At 41.2% G+C, this 21,799-nt stretch overlaps 1 protein-coding gene across 2 annotated transcripts in view; it reads left to right on the top strand.

Moving 5' to 3' along the window:
- The window catches only part of chchd6a (coiled-coil-helix-coiled-coil-helix domain containing 6a), a 69,474-nt gene that overhangs the window by 25,947 nt on the left and 21,728 nt on the right, over positions 1-21,799 (top strand). For both annotated transcript variants that reach the window (XM_072449540.1, XM_072449541.1), the window contains 2 exons: positions 1,801-1,884; positions 10,621-10,691. In XM_072449540.1, the coding sequence (XP_072305641.1) occupies positions 1,801-1,884; positions 10,621-10,691 (155 nt within the window). The remainder of the gene's footprint in view (positions 1-1,800; positions 1,885-10,620; positions 10,692-21,799) is intronic.

The raw sequence follows: 21,799 nt of genomic DNA, 5'->3' as shown, positions 1-21,799 counted from the left end.
TAATAATATTACATTTTTGCATTACATGCTTATATGCACGGAACATGCAAGAGATGGGGAACGTATTCGTGAGCTACTTAGGGCAAATGAGTGCTTTATATGTAAAGTGGAAATAAGAGCAAATTTAAAGTGCTCATTTAGTGCGCACTTTTGCACGGGCTTCGCCCGTTTACAACGGTAATGTTCCATTTTCCTACTACTAATTAGTATGCACGGGGCGTGCGTTAGTGAGTGTTTGGAAGTGGGCGAGCGCTTCGCGCTCGATTTCGTGCGCACTATGTGCGCACTTTCGCAGCCGTGCTTCGCACGGCCTTACGAGATTAATAGGCCTCTCGCCAGCTTGTGGTGCTCGGGCCTAATAATAATACTGCTCGTTCACATTCTTGACAAAAATCCTGGATCAGACCTGGATCCGTCGACTGCTCCTTCTGTTTTCCCGAGTGGCAGTGGGTCAAATGTAAGGAGCGAATGCCTTACTTTGGAAATAAAGGTGTAATAATGACTCCACAAACCACTATTTTTATATTTTGAACAAAAAAAAAGTGTTTCAAGATTCATGGACGTAAAAGTATTTCCTCCTTTTTTCCTCGCTCTGATATTCTTTTCTGTCATTCATTTGTGAGCATGCAATACCATCCGTGGCAGAGGTTCTGTGTCGAGATGGCATGTGGTGTAATTTTCTTTGGTACACACAGGCCAAGTAGATGGATGGACGGAGGCAGATTCCCAGAGGTATAATTTGAGCCATGTCACACGCTGTTTGTAGCGTTTCAGATGTCTTCTGAAACTGGCAGCGCGCTTTAACAACACAACAATTTCACATCTGGCCCAACACATTTTTATTTTAGGCTTCTATTTTGATGGGGGGGGGGGGGGGGGGGGGGGGGGGGGGGAATGGACAGAGATGCCGTGCTTTTCATTTATATGATATCTTCTAAAATGTATTTTTCTATTGATTTTGATCATAACATTTAAGTAAAGTGTATATTTTAACTGTATATTTTTCTATTTAAGCTGTTTAATGGAGCAATTGCACGCTGTTGCAGAGAAGGCCACAGAGAAGCCTATTGCCTCAGCTAATCGTCGCTGTCTGTCCTTAGCTTACTGCTCCCACTGCTGCCAAAAAACAACAAAATGAAACCCTGCTGACTTCCTGGAGCGGTGTCACATTAAATACTAATTTCTCATTTACCGTCCTTCTCACTGTCAAAAATAATGTCATAAGTCTTTCTAGCCGATTGAAACAAGTGGATGAAAGCGTACAGGTCACATTGCACAGGTTTGACTGAAAAGTATCTAAGAAATGTAAAGGTTTATTTGTTTAACACTGAAATTGAATTTACCGTGTAGAATTAGTTGTTTATTTATTTCATATTGAGGTCAGTTTAAGCATAGTTAATAATCAACATGAGAAATGACTTGGTACAACAGAGGCAAAAGGAAACGATAACTAATACTATACGCACTATTTTTACAGAGCTGTTTTGCGCGTCGTGACGAACCAAGTCTGTTTCCAAGATACTGCCTCTTCTCAAGGTCTATATCAGAGCGGCGCTAGTTTCATCTCGACTGGGTGTGGAGCTGTTTGTGCTCAAAGAGGAGACAAATCCTATGATAACTCCACTGTAATATTTATACATACGCTTCAGTTAAACATTTGAATCAGACTACTATATTATTTCTGGAGCAAACTTCCAAATTGTATGAAATAAAAAGTCCTAATTGCAGAAGATGTTTGCACGCTCACAGCCTGTGGTTTGAATAAACATTAATGCCGTTTTATCTGTGTTTGTTTTTCAGGCTCAGAAGCTTCAGAAGAAAGACTCGCAGCTGAAAGCTTTGGAAGCTTTTTATAAAGTGCAAATTGCACAACTTGAAAAGAGGGTATGTTACACATGCACCTACAGAAATGTCTAATACAGGATGGAATAAGTAACTTGTTTCGCCAGTCGGTTTAGGTTAAACAAGCGCGTCATAAGTAAAAAAAGAAAAAATATATATCAAAGAACGCTTTCAATCCTTAACATTTCTCATACATTTTTGTCTTTGCCATCTTAGTTTGCCCTTTTTGCATATTTTTCCTTCTCAAAACCTTAAACTTCTTTTCAGTTTCAGTTTGTTATTTATTACTGGTGTTCTGGTGCTTCATATGGAATTCAGACTTATAGTGTATGTATGGACAAAACACAAACTCACTCATTTGAGACTCTTGTCTCTAAAGCCCCCGCAGGCTGGATTCAAAGTCGTCTGGACTGCATCTTTCTACGAAAAGTTTTATATGGTTATAGCTCGCAAACTTAATGTAACATCACTTATATAACATTTTTGTACATGCGTGCTCTGTTGATGGTCTTGTCTTGTCTGGACAAAAGAGCCTTGTCTTACCAAAGGCTGTTAAGTATTATACAGTATTACATTCAACATAATAGAATAGCATAAAGTGTAGAGGTAAATGCAGAAAGCAGATGTAAGTGTTTGTATGAGGACATGGATTAAAGGAGACTCTAGCTTCTCTGGAGAGTCCTTAGAAGCCTTTCATTTCCTTTCATGTGTGCGTCTGACATTTAGTGAGGAGGAAAGGTGCAGGAGGTGTGGAGCGAGTGGTTAAGTCTCTGCCTCAACGGGCTCCTGCAGGACGGACCTTTTACCATGGTTCTCCGGAGAAAGCACTGCCTCGCTTTTCCAAATGGAACAGACCTTTACAAGCCGCCCATGTGTGTTATGCCCACTTTAACATGGCTAATGCATACTGGCTCTCTAATGGGAGTTGGACGCAGCAGGATTTACAGAGGACAACCTGCAAAGTCATCGTTTAGCCTGTTTGGAATTGGCTTTGTGCTATCTACCATAGTTTTAGTGTTGCATTTCCTTTTTTATTATTGTAATTTTTTGTAATTTTTTTTTTTATTAGACAGGACAGCTGAGCGTGAAAAGGGGATGAGAGAGGGGGTAAAAATACAGTAAATAGTCAGAACCGGGATTCAAACTTGCAACACTGCGGCCGGCTGCACATGGAGGCTAGCATGTGTGCTGCCACCTTAACCACCTTAACCACCTTAACCACCTTAACCACCTCAGGGCTCAGATTAAGGATTTTCACTTGTATAGCAGTGCTGCTAAACAATCCGTTAATTTTTCCAAATTTGTATAGCAATTTGATAATTGCATAGCAAAACACGAAAGTGACTAACAATCAATATTTTCCATTGATATAACACGATATAACACGATTATTATGTATTTTTAAAATTCTATTTAAAAAAAAAACAACTTAACAAATTAACTTTCAAACACTTTTTAAACACTTTTTTTTAGAAATAAAACAGAAAACTTGCAAATAAAATTAATTAGTTGTTGAACAAATTAATCAACACAAAGTCAGATGGCCTTATTTACAACTTTCTTCCATATCATCATCAATCGGATGAGTCTCATTTACATATTAATTGCCATTACATTCAAAAAATATGTATTAAGCTTCTGATGGAAAAATAAAGGTTGCTGTGGTGTCCATCATGGTGTATTATATGTGTTATTAAAATTGTACCGCTCTATTTGACGTTCCATTCCATTTTTCGTTTTGCTATTTGATGACGGTTCCTAAGTACACGTCTCGTCTGGGCTCCGGCTGCACATTCGGATCAGTGTGATTCGCTGCGCCCAAAATACGCATCTGATTGTTAAAAACGAGGTTGTAGTCACTTGGCAGTGTAAATATGAGTATTTTGGCGTGTGAATGATCTGCAAAGACTTTTGCGTTTAGGAGCTATTGACCCCTTGGAAGTCTGAATCTGCTAACTTTACCACAAGTGGCTCCTCCCACTTTCAGACTCGCGATCTGAGACAGCAGCGGGACTCGTCATGTCAACACAGCGTCCTACATGTGTCATGCCGTTATTGACGATCGATTGACGAGTGATCAGTACTTTTAGGCGCTTTGGTTATACAATTGAACACGCATTTTTGTATCGCAAAAGCTGCGATACAAACACACTTTTTTCTGACGAATGCATCGCATTTGAGAGAAATTGCGTCGCATTTTGCGACGCGATACCGCTTATTCTGAACCCTGCACCTTAACCACACTGGGCAACATAACAATAAGAATCACATGATCCAGTTACGGTGAAAAGCAATCAAGGTAAACCAAATGAATATTGTATATTTGGTGGGGGCAGTGCATGAACAGAGATGTTGTAAACATGCTGATTGTAACTATTCATTCTCCAGCGTTTGCTCTCACAAACACACCATTCATTCTTACCATAGGCACATGGGCACAGTCCTACAGTGGGTGAAGTACCCAAGGACCACTGTTGCCCCACTATGGCACCTGGTATTCCCAGCCGTCTCCCATCCAATACTTACTAGGCCCAAGACAGTTTTGCTTCTGAGATCAGACGAGATCAGCCTTTGTACCGGTGGTATGGATTTTATAAAAAAATAATCTTTTTACTTCTCAGTCCGCGTCGTTCTGTCCAAACAACAGAAGAAGACTTTTGTAACCTCCTGAGTATATCCGTTTTGATTGAGTCAGCGTGGATAAACATTTGTTACCTCGATGAGCAGTTTGGGGCCACATTGCTCACACATGAAGGCCCTGGTGTCAGATGCCGTGCTGTTGATCTTAGTCTCATTAGTAACAGGCTGGGTTTGCAGAGCGAGCGGAGACTGGCAGCTCGGCATACGGCTGCCACAAGCTGTGTTTGCAGAGGAGCTTAGGATGTTTGCCGGCAGAGCGCGCTTTGTGGGCACGTGATGGAGCCACAGACAGACGGGCTGAGAGTGTATATTCAGAGGCAGCAGAACTGTAAATGTATGCATAGATGTGTGTTTTCACAGAACATGGCACAATAAACCCACATAAACCCACAGTTTGTGGCTGTTTGAATGCCTAAAATGAGATCATTACTTGTATGTGCAGTTCAAATTGCTCGCTGGAAAACTTGGATCTTTTCAACTGAATTTGAAGTCGAGACGCACTATGTTATGAACTCGCAACAGTAACAACAACAATGTGTCAGTGCTAAACTTGCAAACAAAATAAACTTTCCGTACTTTAAAATGAACAACATGAAATTACATCATATGATTTTTACAAGAACTTTAAATACATTATGTCCTAACGACGTGCATAACATAAACATCACAATTTCTGTTTATTTGTCTGGAATAAATACTTATTGGCATTTTCATCATGTGACGTTTCCAGTTCATATAGGGGGAGCTTCAAGGGAAAAAGTCTGGAACCTATTTAAACATTCTATCCCAGTGTTCCCAACCTGTGTCAGCAATTTCGTTAGTCCGGGTCTATTGTAACTTACTGTCGACAAATATGAAGGATTTCTTCATGTATAAGAAATAGATTGATACATTGGTTTAAAAGAACAAAAAATTGCTTTACTTTATAATCGTTATACTTTTGTAGCTGCAATTTGCACCAAAATGAAACACTTGCTTCTAAATAGTCATTCCAGTTAAGGACTACAATGTACTCTAAAAATGTTTGTACCGTTAAATTATTATTAAACTCCTATCTTCATCTCCAGATGGCCATGGCCTCAGTGGAGATATTGTTAACAAGCTAAACTAATAAGCAGATCCAGGCCTCTGCTGCATATTGAGCAGACAGCTTTTTAACTGCATGAAAGTGTTCAACTTTGACTGCGTACGGCCCAGAGCGCAGGCATCTCCATACAAAAATGCAAGCCGGCAAAAAAGTTCCAATTCAGCACAGACGAGAAAGCTAATGCTCCATCTATTCCACAACAGTAGATGGTGGAACCACATGTTAGCCATAGGTTTAATTTGAATATACCGGCAGAAGTGGTGCGTGTGCAATCCTGAGTATGTGGCTTTGTGTCTGGTGGGTAATAAAGGCAGTGATGGGGTATTATTTGGGTAAAGCTGCAGTTTTGTTCAAATATTTGAGGTGTGCTACGTCGGGCCTCTGCTGACGGTGTGTCAAACCGCCCTCAGCACTGGGAAAGGATTATTATCTCTTGTGAGCTGTTACCACCTGCTTCAGACTGATCTCTGTGACAGTGGCTCAGTGCAGAGACAATGCAAAGTCTTCATTTTAACTGGATAAAAAAAAGAAATCATGTACTTACAAAATGTTCCAAAAAGTCACCTTCGACACTCGCCATGATTTCCGAATCTTCCCCCAAAATTGTTGTTTGGAGTGAGTCACGACTGATTCGATTCGATTGCTTTTCTCAGCTTCTCAGCCTTGGAAGCGGCTGAACATTTCCCAGCACATACTTTCGAGCCTGAGAGTTGACATACAACCAATCACCTGCATTGGAATGACTCAAGTTCCACGGTACAAAAAATGCACGTTGTTGTACAAATTAATTCAAAGCATTGGTGTCAATTTAGTGTTTCTGACGATTAAACCTATTTTGTTTGTAAGTCTACTCCATCAGGATAGCCTCAATCAAACATTTAGCTTCATCTGTGACAAATGTAGTTACAAATTCATATTTACAGACCTTTTGCAATCAATTAATCAAAAGAATAATCATTAGATTCATCATTCAGAATAATCGTATGATCGCCGAGTATGATTCATGTTCTTGTAAACCAGATACTGTTAAAATATTACCATCATTGTATTATTCATTTGACACAGACAATGCAGTCAAACATAGTTACAACTTTAAATTTATTTCTGTGAGTTTCCTTTTAAGTTACCGGTAATTCGAGTATGCCGACTCCAATCGCTGTCGTTAATTGCGAATCACTTTGAACAATTTAAACTTCCTCATCCTACGCCACACTAGTTACCAGTCATATCAAAGCTCAGGCGCACACACAGCCCACACAGGCAATCAAACTCACCACAGGGAAAAACTTTAATTCGGCTCACTGAATGTCATTGCCACTGTCAGCTTAGAGCCAAAGGTTAGATCAAGTGTGCGGGTTTATGATGGCTCTTTTACACACACATCAAAGCCATGATCCAGTCACATCGCTTAGAAGTCTATTCACTCCATTTGCCTTCAACAAAACAGCAATTGGCTTAATTAGTCAATGGTTGAAGAGAAGCGCAGAGCTAATCAATCTAGCAAATTACTTTAAAGTGTGCCATCAAGCCAAATGTTGCAGCTACCATGGCATTGCTGTTATCATGTAGACATCTGGATGTATGGCTGAATATGAATGTATGTCATTATCATTAGAAGGAAAGCAGAAATCAGGCTCACGATGACTAATGGTAAAATCAGGGAAGACACTTGTAGATACTGGCTGATGTGGGTTGTCCAGATTCATTACATATTTGCATCCTTCTTGCTGATAGAGACAAAGAAAACTCAATATGACAGTAAATCAAGAGTTTTTCCATAGTAAAAACATATATCTTTAACAGATGGTGGCTAAAAAGCTGGCGTCACGGCAAGAAGGTCCTGGTCCTTGTCATCAGATGGGGCATTTCTTTGTGGAGTTTTCTTCTCCCTGCATTTTATATCCTTCTGAATCTTTGATCAGGAATACTTGTTTTACAGTTTCCATTTCTCAAATATGACCAGTTCATGGTAAACAATGATATAGATGCCAAACAATGCTCATTGCATGTCTCCAAAATAACAAAAATAATGCGCTGACGAGCATTTCCCGTGTCCTTGAGGTCCTTTCCATTGACTAATTGATACAACCTTCATATGGCTTTGACATATAAGTGCCTTTGATTTTAGTTTGTAACACCCTTTCTGCAAATTACCCAGTTTTTGTCCTTTTTACTGTTTCATTGTGATAAAAGCGAAACATCAAACAAAGAGAAAGCTTGGGAATCACTGGAGCATATTGTTAAAAGGGAGAGTGCACATGATGAGCAGGTATAAAGCAGGTATGAATGGGGCTGCTAGCAATTAGGAGGCAGCAGGTGGCCTAATAGTCCCAGTAAAAGCCCCACAAACGGACTGAATCACTCGTTTGGCTATTGTGAGCTGGCAGCAGAATGGCAACCAGTCAGCAGGTCGAAATGAGTTTCCCAAATTGAAAAAGAAAGCAAAGATAGAATTCTGAAAGTTGGGATGAATTAAATGCATCAACCAAAAAAATAATCTGTTTTTCCAGTTTTGCTCCCCTATATTATACAGCCAAGAGGCAGCTACACAACAAGAAACATCAGAACAAATCACAGTTTCAGGTTCCAGTGATAATAGTTTGTAGTTAGCTTTTGTATGTAGTACCACTCTAGATCCTCAATGATTACACCCTATGATGAGCCAATCAGTTTTAGCTGTAATATTCCTGCACATTTTTGTTTACTATCCTGTATTCTGTTTTAGTTCAATGGGAATACTCTTAACACCCATGCAGCTATATTCTCTCTTCTTCTTGCTTTCCTCTTGGCATCTTGCGTTCACTTGCTCTCCTTCCCAGCTGGTGCAGTTTGCTGGTTAAATATGTGAATGCTGGGAGGCCTAAGCTCTGAGGATCAGTAGAGGAGAGGCTGCAGTTGTTGGGGATTAGTTGCGTGTTTTATCATAATACCATTGCCTGCTTGCTTTTTTGTTTTGTTCTCTTTTTATTGTTTTTTTCTTGCACTGGGCAAGCTGCAAAGTCAGAAAATGTGTTCAAAATGTATGAGTAATGCGGCTCATTACCAACAGGCTGTCTTACTTGGACACTTGGACTTAGACCGAATTAAAATCCTGTTATGACTGCAGTAGGGATGAGTAGGGATGTCGTGGTAACCGCAATATTCCATTACTATCACTAAAAACGCAAAATAGTAACCGCATTTACAGTTTTCATTCTAACAAAGATTCGTGCACATGCCCGGCTTAATTTAACTGTTTAATTATGTTTTTAACTATTTCCTGTTTCCACACTGTTATGACCCCGAAGAGAGGTCTAAACATATTTAAAACGGACACGGAGACGAAGACAATTTTACACAAGTTTATTAGGTTTTCGAACCCCCGTGCCCTAAAAATCACCCCAAAGTTATAAAAAGAAAGGTGGACCTGGTGGGCCAGCCAAACAGAAATAAAATAGGAGCGACACCGGGCCAGCCCCGTATAGGGCCGTCGAAGCCGGTGCCGACACCTCTAACTAAAGCACAAAAATAAGACACACCAAACCCCCTATCTAGCCCCAAACAAAAGCGAAAATGGGACTACCGGTCCCACCAGGCCAAACAAAGAGGCTAATGCTACTGCTAGGAGAGCCAGCTGGGAGCAGGCAAGTCGAGTGCGTCAACGAAGAGGGACCGTAGCGGGATGGGCGGAGCCGAGCTGAGAGAGAGCGCTGAGCCCATCCGGTCTCCATTTTAAAGGCTGCCGGGCGCGCACCCGCGACCGGGAGCCAATCTAAAAAAAACTAAACAGATTAGACAAAAACTGAACAGACAGAATATTATTATCACCAATAGGAAGGAAAAGTGCCCAAACCTAACACACACCTTCTGCCTTTTAAGAACTCTTCTGCAGTGTTCTGCAATCAGACTCTGCTTGAGTCTTGAGAAGAAGGCAGTTTTGCCTCGGCTTTAAATTAATCTCGTCAATTAGTCAATGAATACACAGCAAGAGTGGGCAACTGAGCAGAATCATGTTTTAATATAAGCCTACATTGATCCAAACAAAGCACAGTGTATCAGATTACAGACCAAGAAGAACTGAAGGTCCAGTGTTGCCCTTATATCCACTTGAAAACACAAAGTCTTTGCATTGCCCGTATCCATGTCACAGTCTGTTGTCCGTATTGAAGCCATTTTATTTGTGGACCCTCACCCACCATTTGAAAACCACTGCTTTAAACCAACTTTAACACACACAATGCAGAGTACAGCTTCAAATGGGCCTAGTATTTGAGGCCTTTACCGATCATATTACTGCAATGAGACGGTCCGTGAATGGCCCATGTTTAGACAGCTCTGAGCTTGAGACCTGCACGGGACGGTCTTTAAAAAAATAAACTGAACTGAACTAATATCCACTGAAACTGTTCAGAGGGAGAAATGTATAACACCAAAAAGCTCGCTGTGGTCACGCCTCTCGCCTCATGCTGAGCCTCATTCATAAAGTTTCACCAGGGTTGTTCTACTCGCATGATCAAAGTGTCCTGTGATAATAGGCTTCATCCACCTGAGGCAGAGCTCTCCTCCTCTTTTCTCCACCTGCTCGCTCGGTCCTCTATTACAGTGAGTGGTCACATGCTTTCACACACATGCATACACCGCACGCACTGCCCCATATCACCACTCTGCAGCGGCCGCTCGGCTCTGTTCTCCGGGGCCACGCAATCCTAAGCTGAGGCAGGGGCCGTCGAGGTCCAGCGGTGCCGCTAGCCTCCTCTACAGCTCGGCCCAGACCGGCCCATTTACCCATCGGGCCACTGGGAAAATCCCCGTATGCCAGTCCACTCACCGAATCCCATTGTATACCTTTTTATGTGTTTAATTTATTTTCAATTCAGGTTGTATTTTTATTTTGTGCGCAGAGCATATTTTCTGCGTGGTGCTTAGAGGGAGGTTCTAAAATGTATAATTTTTTGCAAGTGAAAGTTACTCCTACTAGTAGAATATTTTTTAGCATTTATAAACACCTTTTTCCTTAAATAAACACTGGTAAACCATTAATAACCATGCATCCTAATATTATGTGTTTTCAGAATCAAGAAGAATACGAGCAGAGCAAAGATGAGTTCAACCAAGCTGCCTCCCAGACCGAAGAACATGTGAGGTGAGGACGCTCACACATTTCTCGCTGTAACCCTCAGGGTGCAGCCCTGAGTCACACACAAACTAATAAGGCACCACAGATAGTCATCTTTCCTCATTTTTAACCGGTTAACATGCAAATATCCTCCAGAGCCGACCGCACTAATGTGATAAGTGTTTTAATTGGCTCCTTTAATTAAGCAGACTTTAACAATACCCATTTTCCCAATCTCGGCCGCTCACTGTCGACTCGTAATGAGCCACAGCCGGGGAAAAGGTAGCTAATTATTGGTGCTGCAGTCTGTAAAACACCAGCTCGACAATTCACAGCAGAGACCCGAGCAAGATGGTAAATTTGGTGTTGAGGCGGTAATGAGGCTTGTGCTGTGACATGGTGAGTGAAGTTATCTGAAAAACAAACACTTTCTTACTTTTGCATGTGGAGACTGGATGGTCATTAAACAAATAGTCCAGTCTGTATAAGTAATGTGAGCAAATCCCAAGACAAATCATTAAAGATTATTGTGTATATTGCGCTATATTATATGCAGTACAGTATATATTTTTCAAAGGGAAACTGCTTTTTGCTGTCAATTGCATGATATTGGTTGGCCTAATAATAAATGGTACATTTAGTTCAACTGTGTTTGTACAGAATATTTATTTATCTGCACTGAAAGATTGAAATTGAAATTGTCTTTTGAAACTGAATTTCCTTTGACAGACAAAACCTGTCTAAATTTGTCTTGTACAATGTGACATGGTTGTGATAGATCTCTGATGTTTCAAAATTGGAATAGAGCCTTTGTCTGCTCAGTCAAAAGCAGAAGGTTATTGTTTTCGTGCATTATATCACATGATGGTGCCTGAACAAGGATGTTTCTAAATCAGTATGCCGACCTTAGAACTTACTTCACTTTTGCTCCAGTTGTTTTCAGCATTTAATATCAGCCAGAGCAATATGTTTTTCAAAAAAAGTTTCCTTTAGATCACATACAGGTTAGAGTCATCCAAACTCTTTAAAAACATTCATTTTCATATGGAAAAGTGTGCAGTAGTTCCACAGACGACGCCAGTCTAACTTTGCCTTGTAAACTTTGTTGAAGTTTTCCCTGGTGCACGGCGGCAGAACAAAGCTACTGTACAATAAGGTGTGTATGGGATGTGTTAATCCAGTTTAATCCTCAGAGCAAAAAGGGCTTTGACGCTGGCGCCCTGAGGTTGGACCGAGCAGAGAGCACAGGGCACTCAGCCATTCTTTCACTGCTAAGTGTAGTGTACAGTGATGGAGGATGGAAACACGACGATTACATCCTACAGCAGCCGCAAATGTCACAGTCAATGGGATGTGATTCAGCACCAAGTTTTCTTATAAATATCAGCTTTTTTAACAATGTCGTGTCATAGATAAAACTTCACTAACCATCTAGAAATCACTTGTAAATCTCTTGCTTGTCAAACTTGATTGTAGTAGGAATCATTGAATAAGTAATAACAATGTCATATTTGAGGTTGAAAATATACAATTTGTGACATATCTGCATGATGCCATTTTCTGCTGGCCGGGGACACACATGAAACTAAAGCAAATTGCAATTGCAGCTAACAATTTAAACCTCTACAAAGTATGTGATATGTGAGATCCTTGTGGTAGTTGTTCATATTTCTGCCTTGCCATAATGTTAATGTATGTAAAGATGTAGTACAACTCTGAATCTGAATCTTTTACAAAAATAATGTGAATCTAATTGTAGTTTGATATGCGCACATATTTCCAAAATAGTTCCCCCATATTTAGGAACTCTATTACCAGAACTATGTCTCTGTTTGGATTTGTTTTCATTAAAATTGGCTATGACGGAATTGCAGGCATCACTTTTCTGTTAAAATACCACAGTTTTCCAACAACAACCAAAATCTTCCAAGAGAATGTTCTGCTGACCACTAGATAACAAAGATTCAATCACGGCTTTGTCACACAAAAATGAATTGACGTGAGAGCCGGGACATTTTTGCGGCGCATTATCAACCACTGAATCCTGTGTTGTGGTTGCCGTTCAGATCTGATGCACTTTTCCTGCCACAGAAGGACCTAAAAGTAATAAACCGGCAGCAGTTTGGAGACACCGGAGGCAGCCCCACGTCAAACTGCTCACATCACTTTCTGAGGCATTTTAACAAGGCCAGCTGTCTGCTACACTGGTGCTGGAAGTAGCTCTAATAGCCCGCCTTTGTCAGATCTTTTCTGCCCGTGTCAAAGGATCCTAGATCACTGGCTGGTAACGCTGGGAGCACTGACAAGCCAAAATTTTACTGGAGACTTACCGGCCACTGGAGCGCTGATTTAGGAAAAAGACCAACTCAATGCGTGGCCTATACATTTAGTGTCACATTTTCCAACGCCTGATGCCAAAAACTATAAATATATATGGATAGCCACACAGGATCAACAGTAATGACTTTTATTTATAGTTTTATCCAGCATCTCCCCTCTAAAAGCCACATGTCTATTACAGTTAGATTTTACATAGTGAGTATGTTTTATTGACAGAATATTGAAGCAGGAAGTGGAAGAGAGTTTACAATTTCTTTTATTTATTTATTTTTTGCCCGAAGGCTTTATTAGACAAGAAAGGTAAGCGTGAAATGGGGATTGAGAGAGAAGGGAGGACGTGCAGTAAATTGTCTGGATTCGAACTCTGGCATATGTGCTCTATGACTTAACCACTCGACCACCGTGCAGCACGCGTTTACAATGTTTATTACAAGAACAAGATGAGCCCAGCAAGGTTAAAAAACTAACGTGTAAAGGTGTCAAGAATAAGATTCATCGATCATTGTGAATTATTGTGAAATTGTGATTTGTCTTGATACCGTATTTTCTGGACTGTAAGTTGCACTGGAGTAAGATAAGATAAGATAAACCTTTAATATCCACGCAAGGGGAAATTTTGTTGTTACAACGCAGTAGAACAGGAGGAAAGGACAGATTATAGGAAGTTTCAAAAAACACACTCTTAATAGAACTCTTATGAACAAAACAAAAAAATCTTATTAACAAAACTCCTCTCCTATCTTAATAGGGAATGGAGGGGGGGAAATAAAATAAAATAAAATAGAAAATAAAAATACAGAGTATAAGTCGCACCAGCCAAAAAAATGCATAATAGAGAAGAAAAAAACGTATATAAGTTGCACTGGAGTATGAAATGCGGTTACAAGTGTGAAAATAACAAATTATATCACATATAAGTCGCTCCGGATTATAAGTATATAAGTATAAGTATAAGTCGCACCCCGGCCAAAACTATGGCTTATAGTCCGGAAAATACGGTAATTTAAACATAAAATTCTGTGTGATTATGCCTAAGTCAGTCATGGAGTTTTATTTGACTTTCTTTACCTGCAAGAGTGAGATGACGCTCCCTTACCAGATTATCATTTCATTTTGACCTCTGCATGCAATTACACTTCTTCTGTTACATCATTTCTAGTCCTTACACAAATTGCAAAGGACCTACGTTGGCTTTTAAATTCCTAACAAAGGGATTGCGGTAGCGCGCGCCTCTGTGTTGGCTTTTTTGATCGACATAGTGGAGCGAGAGTAGCAGCACTCCTCGGGTCCCGGTTGGATCCAGTGCTGCAGCCGCGATAAGGCCCAGGAGATGGGAGAAGATGAGTGTGGAGATACAAGATAAGGGCGAAAGGGGAAGCGCGCCCTCAGTCAATTGAAAAGCTGTCAGGGCGCAGGTGCATACAAGCTACAAGCGGCAGATAAGAGCTAACTCCGGTTTCTCCAGTGTTCTCCGCATGCTCGGCCCCTACCCCCTTGTTATCCTTTTCTTTCTCCTCCACCCTCGCACCAGTATTAATCAAAGCGGTAAAATAGTCCGGGAATGTGCGCCCTCTAACATGTCAAAAGCCATTTCCTGCCTGGATAGATAAGGATGGACCTGTTTACTTCACTCTCTGGGTCTCTGAGGAGAAGGGTTTCTCTGGAGAGCATCAGTCCTGCCAAACCTGCTTCACCCACCTTCATTTTTTAGATCATAAAAAGTTTCTTTGGTGTCTTAATCGGAATTCTGCACTTTGATCAGAATTATTATTTGTAGAAACATAAGATAAGATGAGATAATCCTTTATCATCCACACATGGGGAAATTTCATTGTTGCAACGCAGGTTGATACAGAGGAAAAGGACAGATAACATATAGGAAGTTTATCAAACACTCTTAATAGAAGAACTCTTATAAACAAAAACTCCTATAGACAAAACCTCTCATTTCCTAATAAGGAATGGAGGGGAAAAATAAATAAAGATAAAATAAAAATAAAATAAAAAATAGTGAGTACATATGTATATCTACTGTTTTTACTCAATAATGATAATGCATTAAGGCTCATTTATGTGCACGTACAGATACTCACATTTGGTCCATCTCCTCAGAGCTTGTGCATAGCAACTGAGCTGTACATGAGCTGAACACTGGCAACCGCTCTTGTGATTTCGGGCGTTACAAAAATAAATGTAATGGAATTGAATTGGGGACTGTAGTGAACACAGTGAATGCACTGGAAGCTCAACTTTTAAAAGGTGACCAAACAAGCTGAAAAACAAATGCACTTCCTAAAAAAGTTATCCAAAAGCTTTTGTGTGCGCCTCTGTTTCCCTTTTTTCTTCCGTTGTAAAAAGTTCTCTAACATACCTTTAGCGCCCTCTGGTGGAATTTAACAGAACGCCGCCTTGACGTTAGAAACTGTTGAAAGTTTAACTGGAGAGAGGGTAATTAAGATAAAATTAAGAGCACACAGACCTGTGTACACAAATGTGCCTTTAGTCTTATATCGTGCTTTTCAAGAAATTCAAAGTAACTTAAATATGCGCATTAGTCATTCACTCCTTACTCTGTAATGATTGTCCCGGACGATAGGCTGTCTTCTACACCATCAGTCACTGTCTCACACACCACATTCATACACAGAAGGCTGGTGAAGTGTCTTGCCCAAGGACACAACAACCATAAGCGTTCCTCATACCACCAACCTTCAAGTGGATGGATAAACACAGTAACCACTGTTTTAATTTAATTTCTGACCTTTAACACGGCTTGTGAATGTCACATTAAAACCACACGTGAACCAGGTCCATGCAAACTCCCTTCAAGTTTACACTGAAGTCTGATTCTGGGTAAATGGAAAGAAATTGCATTAAACTCATTGTCTCTTTGTTACTAAAGTGTTGTATAGAATAACATGCAGCAGTTGTGGCTTAGCAGTCGAATGAGTTTCCTATAAATACTGATGAATGGCCTGATTGAGTGCCACTTTATTATATTTTTTCATGCAAATGCACAGCAATTTATGAAGCTCTATGTATTTTGCACTTTCTATATTTTGTTGTGAAGTGTATAATTAAGTTGTGATTATGACAGTATAGAATAGCCTATACAAACATTTTAAAGCACGGATAATAAAAATTAGAATCAATACACTGCCATTCTATTCGTGCACTAAACCAGTCTTTGTAATCAGCCAAAGACACATTTTTGAGACACAAAGCCTTAATAGAACATATGCACAATGTGGGGCTTACAAGTGCTCAATTAATTTAAACTCTATACATTATTGGATTTTTGCAGCCGCCTCCTACTTTGTCTTAGATGTTAACAGGATTTTCTAATTAGTCAGCCAAAGATACCAGGACTTTGTAGTGGAATAAAATAGACAAACAATGCTTCATATGTATAGCCAAAGCCATTAAGGAAGCTACAATCCCATCTTTTCGGAAGTTGGAGGGAAGCGTGGTTTAGCTGTGATAAAAGCATCTTTCTTATCGGCGCTGCTGTTTTGCCAGAGCCTTTTGTAGACTGTGGCATGTTTTGTGCCTTTTTGCATCCGCTAATTCCTCTTTCATTTGTCCTTTTTTGTTTTTTAATCCCGATTCTGAGGCCTGTGTGTTGTCTGAGATTTAAAATGATGGGCAGCACCATTAATTAACTGCTAATCTTGCTGTTTATGCTATTTGTGGCACCTAGATGTTTCCCCAAAAACAGTTGGGCTTTCAAAAGTTAAACATGGTTCGGCGTTAGCGCTACTTGTTGGGCTTGGCTCAAATGCTGTTGCCGGTTCAACACATAATCTGTCTCAAACTGTTTATTGATTCACAAAGAGTCCCCAGAGAAAAGGGGAACATGTAGTAAAAAGTAAAATGTGTAAAACGGGTGAATGAAGAACTGTTATCACTTCCTGCGGTTCTTGTCCCTTCGCAGTTACAAAATAGAACTGTAACTTGTTAGCTTTTAACAACACAGTTTGCTTCAAAGTTTGGTAAATTCATTATGTTGCAATAGTTATCAAAAGAGGACAGTTTTTAAATATGGGAAAAAGAAAACAAAAACTTTTTCAAAAACTAGTTAAACCATTTTCAGAAGTTATTTATGCCTTTCACAAACATGTCCGCCGCAGCCAAGCATCATTTATTCCCCACAATATTCGTTGGTCTGTATTGGACTCGCTCTCTGGAATCCCACTTCTTTTTTATTTATTTCCTGTAAGCGCCTCAGTTAATACTGTTGATTTAAGACCTCACCTTCAATTTACTGTAGCACATGGACGAAGCTTTAGCTTTCGCCACTGCTCAACCAATTTTCTGCTTCAAGCGCCTTTAATAAACCTATGCAGCGCTATCGGAACGCCACTGTTTCCCTGATGATGGCCATTTATTCCAAATTAAAAGCTGAATTTCTTATCTCCCTCAGCCTCAAACGCAGCACAGATAAAGACTGACTGTCTTTGGCTTTGGAGTCCTCTTTATGTGTGTTGAGAGAGTGGGATTAAGCAGCCGAGCTCGACCATTGGGATCTGATAGGCTGCCATTAGTTGAAAGAACATCACTGGTTGCATCCCTTTATTTTCTCATCTTTTATCTGACTGCTTTATTCTTTGTTCATTTCTCTTTAAACCGCCATCATTCCTGCTCAGATAAACTGCCCCATGATACTGATGTGTGTGGGTAATTGAAATTATGGCGTTAGCCCTCCACTGAATCAAAGTGAAAGGCCAAATCCTGCCACAAACGGCTCGGCCACCTGCCCAGAGCAGAATCTTCTCGTCAATTAAAGTTGTGGCTCTGAATGGGTTTTAATAGAGAGAAGAAATGAATCAGTGGAAAACAACGCACAGTTTAGCCGTCCAATGCAGTTTTACAAAGCTGTTTGTGGACTTGAGTTGAAAGATTGTAATATTAAGACCAGTGTTTCCCGCAGGTTTACTGCTTTGACAGGAGGCGATGGCAAATGCGTGCTCTGTAGAATAACAACTTAGGGCGATAGGTTTATAGTTAATAAAATGTTACTTAAAGGTGGAATGGACGATTTTTTTCAGCAAATTTTTTATCATATTTCCTCGTGGCGTGGATAAATCATTTGTCCTGCCACGTATCAATCATAAAACGCACCTATCGCTCACCTGCAGCCGCGTCAGGCTCGTCCCCATGTTTCTGCGTGCCTAAGCGCATGGATCTATCATAATATAGTTCCCTCAGTGTACGGGGCAAAATGAAGACGGAGAAAGACAGTTCGAGCTGACGCAGAAGTGGACAGAAATCTACGGGAGACGAGCGATGCGCTCCATTGCGCTAATAAACAAACGCACGTGTGTGTTGTATCAGTCCGCACGGGGGAGTGCGCATGCGCACTTCCGCCTGCGTTCTCAAATCGCCGAAAAATCGTCCATACCGCCTTTAACAATATTATAAGTGAAGTCTATAAAAAGCCCTGTAAACATAATGTAAGAGGATCTGAGCATTTCTAAGTTAATAGTTTGTTTTCACATTATTTCATATTTCATATTCATGTTAATTTCATATTCAGGCCTTATCTGCATGAATGACTCTCAAGCACTCAAAGCTGAGTGTGATCAGCCCCCGCTCTGCCCCGCTCTGCCCCAGCTCTGCCCCCGCTCTGCCTCAGCTCTGCCCCAGCTCTGCCTCAGCTCTGCCTCAGCTCTGCCCCAGCTCTGCCTCAGCTCTGCCCCAGCCTCAGCTCTGCCCCAGCCTCAGCTCTGCCCCAGCCTCAGCTCTGCCTCAGCTCTGCCCCAGCTCTGCCCCACTCTGCCTCAGCTCTGCCCCACTCTGCCTCAGCTCTGCCTCAGCTCTGCCCCCGCTCTGCCTCAGTTCTGCCCCCGCTCTGCCTCAGCTCTGCCTCAGTTCTGCCCCCGCTCTGCCTCAGCTCTGCCTCAGTTCTGCCCCAGCTCTGCCTCAGCTCTGCCCCAGCTCTGCCTCAGCTCTGCCCCTGCTCTGCCTCAGCTCTGCCTCAGTTCTGCCCCCGCTCTGCCTCAGCTCTGCCTCAGTTCTGCCCCAGCTCTGCCTCAGCTCTGCCCCAGCTCTGCCTCAGCTCTGCCCCTGCTCTGCCTCAGCTCTGCCCCAGCTCTGCCTCCGCTCTGCCTCAGCTCTGCCCCCGCTCTGCCCCAGCTCTGCCCCAGCCTCAGCTCTGCCTCAGCTCTGCCCCAGCCTCAGCTCTGCCTCAGCTCTGCCCCAGCCTCAGCTCTGCCCCAGCCTCAGCTCTGCCTCAGCTCTGCCCAAGCCTCAGCTCTGCCCCAGCCTCAGCTCTGCCTCAGCTCTGCCCCAGCCTCAGCTCTGCCTCAGCTCTGCCCAAGCCTCAGCTCTGCCCCAGCCTCAGCTCTGCCCCAGCCTCAGCTCTGCCTCAGCCTCAGCTCTGCCTCAGCTCTGCCTCAGCTCTGCCCCAGCCTCAGCTCTGCCCCAGCCTCAGCTCTGCCCCAGCCTCAGCTCTGCCCCAGCCTCAGCTCTGCCTCAGCTCTGCCTCAGCTCTGCCTCAGCTCTGCCCCAGCCTCAGCTCTGCCCCAGCCTCAGCTCTGCCTCAGCCTCAGCTCTGCCTCAGCTCTGCCTCAGCTCTGCCTCAGCGGGTCTGATGACTGCTCTGGACCCTGTGAAAAGCACGGCTTCATTCTCCGCTTGGAATGAACCGGCGGGTGGCTGCTGCTGTTTTAAATTTTCTGTTTTAAAAGCAAAACAAACTGCATATCTCCCTATTTTATATTTTGTTTTGAGATAAGATAACACGAAATGGGTTGTTTTCCGATTTTGGTTTTAGTAACATTAAATGGAAAACGATAAATGGTTCAATTAGTTCATGATTCGTTCTTTACTTTTTCCGTTTTGAAACAAAATCTAAAAAAGAGAAAACATTTTTAAGCAATTAAGTGATTTTAAGCAAAAAATGACACAAAAATGAAATAAAAAAAATGTCAATTTTGGTTTGTATATTTATTTTATATGTGTGTATAGATATTATATAGTAATTTTGTTTAAACTGAAATACTTTTTTGGGGATTTGGGTCCAAAAAATAAAGAACAAACCATGCACAGATTCAAGTCGTTTTCCAATTTTTTTATTTCACATTTCAAAATGACAATCAAATGGCCAGCAGTTATGGAGAATGACATTTATCTAATCAAATCTATCTGATATTTTTGTGTGTGGATGGCTGGGCTGTATGGTGATATTGTAAAAGGATGTGTAGCGGAGAACCACAGCAAAGGAAAAAAAACAAAAGCGTCCGTACCCACTGGGCGAGCGGCGAGCTGAGAGAGACCACACGCTTCACTGCGCCATCAAACTATTAAAAGACTCATGGCACGTCATGAGGGCGTGACACTGTGTAAAAGAGGGTGGCATCATTATCCATCGATTCATAAAAGGGTTTCAAATGTCCTTTAAATCCATACCTTCAGCGTATGAATATTAAGCCGTAATAATAAATGCTTAACATGTACGTGCTTTCTAAGATTGACAAATTAAAGTTTGAAATACAGTAGTTCAAGACATGACGGCTTACATTGAGTTGTGTGCGAGTGCAATCACATTCCCTCACCGACGTGGGTGCAATCACCTCACCTCTGTCAATCAGCATCTGCAGCAATGCTCCGGACCTGTCATAGTTAACAATCACACAGACAGAACCCAATTAGCGCTCTACCCACATTTGAAATCAAGCCCACTAGTTACTCCCTCCCAGCGCACGTTTCTGCTGGTCTGATCACTACGAGCCCACCCACTCAATTAAAAGGCATTTAGCGTTAATTGCAACAAAGTGTTCTGTTCTGTGTGGGTTGTTAAACAGGTTGCAGTAATGTTAATTGTTTTTTCATCTTTGCCTTGCCTCATTCAATCAAGTCTTTCTCTAAAAACAGATTCTCTCGTTATTGTCTGGGTTTGTTGTTCACGCCGCTGAACAAAAGCTGCAGCCTGAAGTCTTCCACAGTATCAGTTTTGCCTTAAACTGTTGTTCATTAGGTGCCCTGCAACTTCCAATGTTGTTTTTAATCACAGTTCAAATTAAGTCTCTTTTAAGCGCAAGATTCTGTTCTCACGTTTATTTCCCTCAATGATTGTGACATGGTGGAAGCGGTTCTTAAAGGTGCACTGCATAACTTTCCACAGTATTGCATTTATTCACTTACAAGTGCTTTTACTGCTTAAAAATACTATGAAAAACATGGATTCTTATCAATCAATCACGATTTATTTGTATAGCACCATTCATACGTAATGCTAAGTGCTTCACAACCACAAAAACAATTTTTCAAAAAAGTAAAAAAGCCTTATTGTGTTCAGGGTTGCACAGATCTGACTTTAACTTAGTGTTTTAAAATACCTTGGAAAATGAAAAGAAAAAAAAACACATCAGGGGTCTTAATTATAAACACAAACATTATATACAAAAATGTTATGTATTTGACTTTCATATGACATTTTTGATCTATAAAAAGAAACCTTCAGGTGGTAATGCGCAGTCTGCTCCAAAAACTCCGGGTGTCGAGGTTTTCAGAGATGAGGAAAAGGCTGTCTGAGCTCAGAGAGACAAGAAGTGAGCCCGTTTGAAGTTAGTGGAATGTTCTGTTCTGTCCGCACTAGTGTTGTCACAATACTATAACTCCATTATGATACTGAGGAATATACTCTATTCTCAATGCGGATTTTGATACCACAATGATGATTAAAAGTGCTTTTTTAGGTAAATCTTTTGGACAATCAACTGACTTTTTCAACACTAAATTATTAAACATTTTGGTCTAGTTCTGCTGAAGCTCACGATATTCTAAAACTGTTC

The sequence above is a fragment of the Eucyclogobius newberryi genome, unplaced genomic scaffold, assembly GCF_026437365.1.
Source record: "Eucyclogobius newberryi isolate DKJ021-1_F unplaced genomic scaffold, fEucNew1.0.hap1 SCAF_17, whole genome shotgun sequence".
Classification (NCBI taxonomy): Eukaryota; Metazoa; Chordata; class Actinopteri; order Gobiiformes; family Gobiidae; genus Eucyclogobius; species Eucyclogobius newberryi.
Note: the sequence above shows the minus strand (reverse complement) of the source record. Positions and strands in the feature narration are given on the sequence as shown.